This window comes from Mus caroli, chromosome 18 (genome assembly GCF_900094665.2).
Source record: "Mus caroli chromosome 18, CAROLI_EIJ_v1.1, whole genome shotgun sequence".
NCBI lineage: Eukaryota > Metazoa > Chordata > Mammalia > Rodentia > Muridae > Mus > Mus caroli.
In genome coordinates this window covers 74219773-74228367 of record NC_034587.1, presented here as the reverse complement: position 1 = coordinate 74228367, position 8595 = coordinate 74219773, and the positions used below count along the sequence as shown (strand labels likewise).

Sequence of the window (8595 nt, the reverse complement as noted above, 5' to 3'; positions counted from 1 at the left end):
GGGAGGGAGGGAGGGAGGGAGGGAGAAAGAGAGTACACTTTTAAAATTCTCTGAAATCCAGTCAATCATATGAACAGGCTGAGCTCCGATTCATTGACCTGGTGCAGACATCAAAATTATACCGTTTGAGAGAGACAGCTCATTAAATATGGAGGCATTAGCATCTCGAGTTCACGCAACAGATTCCTGGACTCAGGGGAACTAGAGATCTGTTTCAAATGCTAGTCTTAAGCATGTAGCATATGTGCTTTATCCAGGTATGAGCAGGAAACAAAGAAGTAAGACATATATTTTTTATATAAATACATACATATAAATATATGTATAATATATAAATATATATAATTTATTTCATAAGCTCTTGGGACTGCCAGTGCTTGGTCCATGGCTGTCGTTTGCACTGTGGTCCAGAGAGTAGAGCTGCTGATGGTGGCTGACTTACCATGTCCCTGCTTGGTCTCTGAGAAAGAGACATATGAAGAAGGTACTATGACAGGTTGTAAGACTGCCAGTTGTATTATATTTATAACTATCTAGGTCTTCAGTTTCCATCTCCTTTATAGCAAAATTACTCACATCTTAAGCATATTCATGAAGCAATTTAAGGTCTTATATTTCATACAGATTAATACCAGATAATTGTTCTATCTAATGGAGACAACTTGGCTCCCATCCTGTGTAGCTGACTGGGGATAAGTCAGGAAGTAGTCGGTTAGAGAGCCTGAAGTGCTGTTTGCTATGCTAATCTCCCAGTGCTTTCTGGTGGGTAGAACCCAAGACTTAACAAATCACCAGAGAGTGCTGCGAAAACCTGTTTTGTTTCATAACTGACAGTAATGTCATCGATACCAGGAAGAGCCGGAGTGACAATTTTCCAGGTCTGCCATGACATGACTTCCTGCATCAAGCCACCCACTCTCCCTGTCACTCTCAGAAGGACCCAAGATCAGAAAAAAATGCAAATGGCCCAACTCTTCAATATAGTTTTCACCAAAGAAGTAAGACTTGCCCCATTATAGACAAATGAGAAACTCTAAGACAAACCAGGATTGGATTTTTTTTTTCTTGAGGATAGATGCTCCCCCACCCCCCACCCCTTTTCCTTCGATGCTGTAATCCCTATTGAGTTACACTCCAGGCTCAGCCTGTCTGGGCAAAAATTACAATGTACAAAGAATTTCCTCCAGTGTTGCTTTTGGCTTCTGAGGCATTTTTCACATTGTGGCTGAGTGCCCAGACAACAGCCACTGTGTGGTCACCTTTGCAGCTGTGACTGGCTAGCTATGTTGAATCCTCCAAGAATCCTTGTGATTTACTAGTTCAGATGACAACCTGTGACCTGGTACACATGATCCCGGTGGTCCTCTTCTGTGTTTGGCGGCTGTGATACCATTTACATAGTTTCCATTACATAGATACCAGTTACATAGTTTTTAACTTCTCCTCTTCAGGGAATAAGGAGTACATCAAGAAACTGAGAATCGTGTGTGTGTGTGTGTGTGTGTGTGTGTGTGTGTGTGTGTGTGTGTCGCTTCTGAAGATGCTGAAGTGTGGTTGTATAAAAGCTACAGAAAGGGCTGAGCAAATTTAGAGAGTTGTACAATAATGGAAAATGAAGGGGAAATGTCCTCTTTCCAACAGGCTTCCAGTCAGCCTGCAGTTGTAGGCTACAGGGGGGAAGCCTGAAGGGAGCCTAAGGCAAGACCTGGCCTCTGGGCAGTGCTCATATCTGGAGACTTCTGAAATGCAAATCACAGAGTACAACAGGATTCCAGGCAGGTTAATGACTCTTACCACCTCTGACGTCACTGATAGAGCAAACTGTAATCTTCAACCAAAGAGTAATCAGGGTCATCTGCAAAGGGAAGGGCACAGGACAGAACTAAGCTAATCGGTTTCCTTGGTAAGACTTTAGCCCTGTGGTTCTCAACCTGTGGGTCATGACCCCCTGCAAATTACAATTCATAATGATAGCAACATTACAGGTATGAAGTAGCAACAAAAAATAAATGTATGGTTGGGGGTCACCACCACACGAGGCACTGTACCAAAGGGTCTCAGCGTTAGGAAGGCTGAGAACCAGTGCTTTAGCTCCTTCCAGGCCAAAAGTGTCCCACTTCAAGGCAACTGCCTTCCTATCATGATTAACTACATCAAAATACGAAATGTGGACACCAAAGCCTATGCTTAGGAGTCATGACTCCAAACCCGAGAACATTCCAAAAATCACTATTAGGACTTCTTTTTTGTTCATGGCCACATTAGCATTCACAGTAAAGTCATATCAAAAAAAAAAATAGACAAAAATAAAATTACATTAGTAAGTGGTAATTATATGGTAACAAGATAAAAAACAACTTAAATATTTAAATATATTATTTCAACCACTACTTTTTAATTTTTTGGTATTTATTTATCGTCTGTATCTACGTCTATGTTCATGTGCTCAGCACACACACAGAAGTCAAAAGGCAGCTAATGAGAGTCAGCTCTCTCCTTCCACCATGTGGGTGCTGGGCATTGAATGTAGGCTGCCAACCTTGACAGCAAGGACCTTTGCCCACTGAGCCATCTTGCCGGCCCAGAAATTTTCAACAGCCATGAAATTTTTACTGAGACACCAAATTGGCATAAATAGACCCTCCCCTCAATCCCCTTTGAACACAGCTACTTAAACCATTCTTGCCTGAAATGGTTCTTCGTTAAGCACCTGCTAGGCTAGGCATCGAACACTATGCTAAGGACTGGTGAGGCTAAAAGGGAACATATAGCTCTTCAAAGGTGTGGTAATTAACCAGGGAATGCAATGGGGCAAAGACCGCTGCTATGTGTCGCTCTCTCGGAGGTAAAGGGAGATGAACGTGACCCACAAACAATTCCTTCTAGGCAGTGTGCACTAGTATAATTAAAGGCTTCACAATGAGACCCTGATTCAGGTAGAAAAGAAAAGTCTTTTTCGAGACAGGGTTTCTCTGTATAGCCCTGGCTGTCCTGGAACTCACTTTGTCGACCAGGCTGGCCTTGAACTCAGAAATCTGCCTGCCTCTGCCTCCCGAGTGCTGGGATTAAAGGCGTGTGCCACCACACCCGGCTAAGAAAAGTCTTATAGTGAGATCCAAATACAGATACAATCTCTTAGGAGCTCAATCCTATCAGGCACGTATAACCTGCCACCAAAGGCCACATGCAGCTTGAGGTAGCTATGAATGTGGCCCAACACAAACCCAAAAACTTACTCAAAACTCTGCAACTATTTGTAATTTTGTTGTTGTTGTTGTTGTTGTTGTTGTTGTTGTTGACTAGACTGTACCATTCTCAAGCATGTCTGGTTTGGCTTTTTTTTTTCAAGACGGTTTCTCTGGGTAGCCCTGGCTGCCCTGGAACTTGCTCTGTAGACCAGGCTGGCCTTGAACTCACAGAGTCCTCCTGACTCTGCCTCCTGAATGCAGGGATTAAAGATGTGCGCTGCCACAGCCCAACTCATGCCTGGTTGTTATTTTCATACTCTAGCCTGTAGGGGAGGCTAGAACACCCAACCTAAAAATCGCAAGAGGCTCTTCCTGGTGGCATACCTGGTATACGCTTAGGAACTGGGAGAGGTCCTCTCCTGTAAGAGATGGAAATCAAAGTCCTTCAGGTAAGTTCTAATTATTTTTACAACTTTCTACTTCATGCTACAAACATATCATATAGTAATTAGCTGGCTCCTATCCCTGAGAGGCAAGAAGGCTCAGAAGAGGCAAATGACTTGCAGCTCTGACATTGCAGAAACCCCAAGGGCAGATACATATGACGCACAGTAGCAAGGAGTCCAGAGCTCTGCCCAGGGCCTGCTGGCTGGATTTTCATCTCAGCTGATGGAAGACAATTTCCTGATCTCCCGGAATGTCAAAGTCTGTGTACATGTGGTGAGAAACAGCTCTACCTCACAATGAGTTAAGAGAGCTAATTCCTATTAGTGGTTTTGAATGGTTCTTCCTGTAGACCATGTGCTCTGTTCTCTCCCAAATGCTTTCCGCTTTTCCTAAAACTGGATGGAAAACTTAACAGATGAGATCGCACCCCTACCCCCCAACCCCACCACTGGCTTTATGTGAAACAGAAGTTTCTTTCCCTTACAGGCCTTTTATATTAGGGGCAATACACTTTCCATATAATGGACCCAGTGGAAGTGGCTTAGCTTTGCTGGCCACACTATCTTTGGTATACCTCGACTCAGACTTGGTGGAAAATAGCCAGATAAAAAGCATGATCCACTAGCTCCAATATCTTTCTATACGAATACCAAAATTTGCATTTCATACAATTTTCGAATCATTAAAGGGTATTCTCCTGATGTCTTCCAGTCATTTATAAATATTAGCCAGGGCTGGGGAGATGGGTCAGTGACTAAGAGTCCTTGATACTTTTCCAGGAGACTCAACTTCAGCTCCCAGGACCCACATTCAGAAGCTCACAACAGCCTACAGGTCCAGTTCAAGGGAATCTGACGCCCTCTTGCAGCCTCTGTGGACACTCACATACACACAGCATACAGTGACACAGACAGACACATATACACATATAGATAAAAATAAATTTTAAAAAACCATAAGCTACATGTAATGGCTCACTCAAGTGCTGGAGTAGAAAGATCTCTGTGAGTTTAAGGTTGACCTAGGCTAGAGTGAGAACCTGTCTCAAATATACACACATGCACACAGTTACACATACATACACACATGCACATATACACATACACACATGCACACAGTTACACATACATACACATACACACATGCACACAGTTACACATACATACACATACGCACATGCACATATACACACATACACACACATACACACACATACATACATACATGTATACACATACATATGCATACACACATGCACATATACACACATATACACACATACACACATATACATACATACATGTATACACATGCATATGCATACACACATGCACATATACACACAGGCACACACATACATACATGCATGTATACACATACATATGCATACACATACATACCCATATATACACACAGACACATATACATACATACATGTATACACACATATATACACATACTTATATACACACATATACATACGCACACACATACATAAGAGGTGGGAGTGTAGAAAGCCTCCTTAATTCATAGGCCCTATGGAAAGAAGTAGATCAGGTCTGACTTATGCACACGGGGCATAGCTTGCTTATTCGTGTTTTCTATAGGAAAGCAGGAAAGCACAGAATTCATAAACAAGTAAGAATGGCCATGCTCAAGTACACTGTAGTACCCCCCAAACCATAACTAATAAAAGCTATATAATATTTGTTCTAAAAATGCTATTTCAAAAAAACCAAGTTTCCTTACTAGGTAAAATATACATATTTTGTCAATTAAAAATAAATGGCAACATCTTAGATCATTAAGAGTATAAACATTTATTAAACTATTTTTGTTTCACATGAAAAGCAGCTAGTTATTACCTTGCTGGATTGGGTCCTGTAGTCTTTCCTGGTGGGGCAGCATTCCGCTGAGGAGAGTAGAAATTCTCATACATGATGGGTGCTACAAATTTTAAGACACAAGACATCAGAAGCATGTAGAGGCTGGGCTGTCACACAGTTGGTAGAGCACTTGCCCAGCATGCACAGAGCCCCTGGGTTCAAAACCCAGGGCTACATAAGACAGGCTGGGTGCACGTCCTGTCCCTGGGCTTGTCCCTCTGGAGATGGAGGCAAAAAGATTCAATGTCATCCTCAGCTACACATCAAGTTTAAGGCTAGCCTAGAATACATGAGACCCTATCTTGGAAGGAAGGAAGGAAGGAAGGAAGGAAGGAAGGAAGGAAGGAAGGAAGGAAGGAGAGAGGGAGAGAGAGAGAGAGAGAGAGAGAGAGAGAGAGAGAGAGAGAAAGGAAGGAAGGAAGAGAGGGAAAAGGAGAGGGAGAGAGAGAGAAGGGGAAAGGTAGGGAGATCTAGAATGGTCCCCATGTATGTTAGAGACTTTGTCCGGAGCTCAGCAGCAATGGAAGGTGAGAGGACCTTTAAGAAATATAGCCCAGGGCTGGTGAGATGGCTCAGCAGGTAAAAGCACTGACTGCTCTTCTGAAGGTCCAGAGTTCAAATCCCAGCAACCACATGAAGGCTCACAACCATCTGTATACCTACAGTGTACTCATATACATAAAATAAATAAATAAATCTTAAAAAAAAAAGTATAGCCCAGTATGAACACAGCAGGAGAGGTCATTGGAGGCGTGCCCTGGTCTCTTCCTCTTTCACATCCTGGCTGCTCTGCTGCTCTCACATGGCCTCAAAAGTGATGGCATCAACCGCTGGACTGGAGCCCCAAAAGCTGGCCAAAATAAACCCTTCTTTCATAGGCTGATTTATATGAGGTATCTGTTACAGCGGCAGAAGCTGGGTGGTACAGAAAGTTCCTGAGCCATGGGACAAGGAAAGCTAATCTGCCGCCTAACTGTCCCTCACACCATGCCACCCGGATCACCTGGAGGAGTCTGTCCAGTTTTCCGCTGGTTCACAAAATACTGGATGTCCTTCTCGATGCTGCACGTTTCTAAACTCTTACGGACTTGTTCATACATCTGATAAAAACAAGACAAAGCATTATGCAGAAGCTTATTGGTGGCACTTATGGTGCTGCTCTACATAAAATGAACTTTCATTGACAGCTGACTCTTCTGCAGCTTTTATTTTGAGAATAAAAACATTCCCAAGGCTTTTTTAAAAAGTAGGATTAGAACTATGAAATTCTATGCCAAGTCCCATGACTTAATTCCCATGACCAAGTGCCACTCACAAGTGCAAACACAGCTACTTATCCCAGTTCTTCTATTCAACTCTATAGTTTTATGGACATCTGACCTTGCTTCTAAAGTCAGTGTCTCCTATGAATGAGTGGGGCTGTTTCTTAGCAAAGGCTAGGATACCCTGGTCTGCTGTCTATGGTATCTGGGGATGCAGTTACTATACCTGTGCACAGGTTAATTCTGGCTAAGCACCATGATGATACTGAAGCAAGCCCTCAGCCTGGAGTGGATGAAGCAGCTTGGGCATGATTCAGTCTGCTGATGCTTGGTACAGGGCTAAGTGATGACATTCCACACCAGAGCTGTCTTTGGGGTTCACATTCTTCTGTCTTTGACACACCCAACTGTGTCTGGGTTTTATTATCTGCTATCTATCCCTAACTCTCAGTTTCTTATTTAGAGTCACGGTGGTAAGATGGACCAGGCATTGTCACACAGGCGGTAGCAATGTTTAAGTCACTATCTCTCTGTACCTCAAATGGAAGCAGGGAGTGGGGAGAGGATGAATTAAGAAACATTTATGATTCTTTCTGCTCTGATGATTCTAACACACAGAGCACAACATTCCGAGGCGACTTACCTCATCATTTGCGACACATTGTTGTGACAGCTGATTCAGATGCAACCACAATGCATTCCGGAAGAAGTTGATTCGTTCACATTCCTGAGCCTCGAACACCTACAGGAAAACCGTTACACGTACAGGCATATGTCAAGAAGGGGCACCTATTTAGACGGGCTGTGACTTAAACAAACTTAACCTATACTAAGAGGTGTGGTTAAAGAGAAAGTAAAGCAAAAGATAGTGTTTAGTGTGGACATAATAGTCCCATAATAGCTAACTGTGCAGATAAATCCAAAAAGATTCATCAATCAAATAAGATACATTTTTTAAAAAATCACCAAAGTTGGTTTGGGGGTGTGGCTCGGTGGATTGGTACTTGTCTGGCATGCATGGCCCTTATCACCAACTCCATACAAAGGAAAAAGAAACCACAAAGGCCCACTGGACTTCACGCCAAGAGCATCCCTGGTAGGAGAGAGGAGAAAGCAGGCGTAGAGAAGTAACCTTTAGGCTGAGACAGGAAAAAATATGGCTGGGGCTGGGAACATATCTTAGGAATCGAGCATGTACAAGCGTGAGAGGTCCTAAGCTTGATATCTAGGACACACACACAGACACACACAGACATACACACACATACAGACACACATAGACACACACAGAGAGAGATACACACAGACACACAGACATTCACACAGACATACATACATAGACACACAGACAGGCACACACATACTCTCACAGACACACACAGAGAGATATCCATACATACACACATTCATACACCTACACACACACACACACAGAGACAGATGCACACAGAGACACACACAGAGATACACACATACATACACACACTCATACACATACACACATACACAGAGAGAGACACACACATAGACACACTCTCACACACAGAGATACACACACATACACACACATACACACACACACACACACATACACACATACAGAGAGTGGGGGCCGAGGTAGGGGACACAGACAGGCATAAGGGCAGAAAGAGAGTAAGTTTGCTCCTGACCAAAAGGGGAAGAGACTGTGTCCAGGGTGTAGAGAAAGGCCAGCTGGACCTCGTAAGACCTGGACAGGGCAGGAAGCCCCTGAGCTCTTTTTCTACTTTAAGGAGGGCTATGATTCAGTGGTTCTAATTCTTTTTTTTTTTT

At 43.2% G+C, this 8595-nt stretch overlaps 1 protein-coding gene across 1 annotated transcript in view; it reads right to left on the bottom strand.

Moving 5' to 3' along the window:
- Window positions 1-1794: 1794 nt before the first annotated feature.
- The window catches only part of Pstpip2 (proline-serine-threonine phosphatase interacting protein 2), an 84228-nt gene continuing 77427 nt past the window's right edge, over window positions 1795-8595 (bottom strand). The window contains exons 12-16 of the mRNA XM_029472120.1: window positions 7427-7525; window positions 6525-6621; window positions 5501-5582; window positions 3573-3607; window positions 1795-1855 (exon numbers count right to left, since the gene is read on the bottom strand). Of these exons, the coding sequence (XP_029327980.1) occupies window positions 1806-1855; window positions 3573-3607; window positions 5501-5582; window positions 6525-6621; window positions 7427-7525 (363 nt within the window). The 3' untranslated portion in view covers window positions 1795-1805. The remainder of the gene's footprint in view (window positions 1856-3572; window positions 3608-5500; window positions 5583-6524; window positions 6622-7426; window positions 7526-8595) is intronic.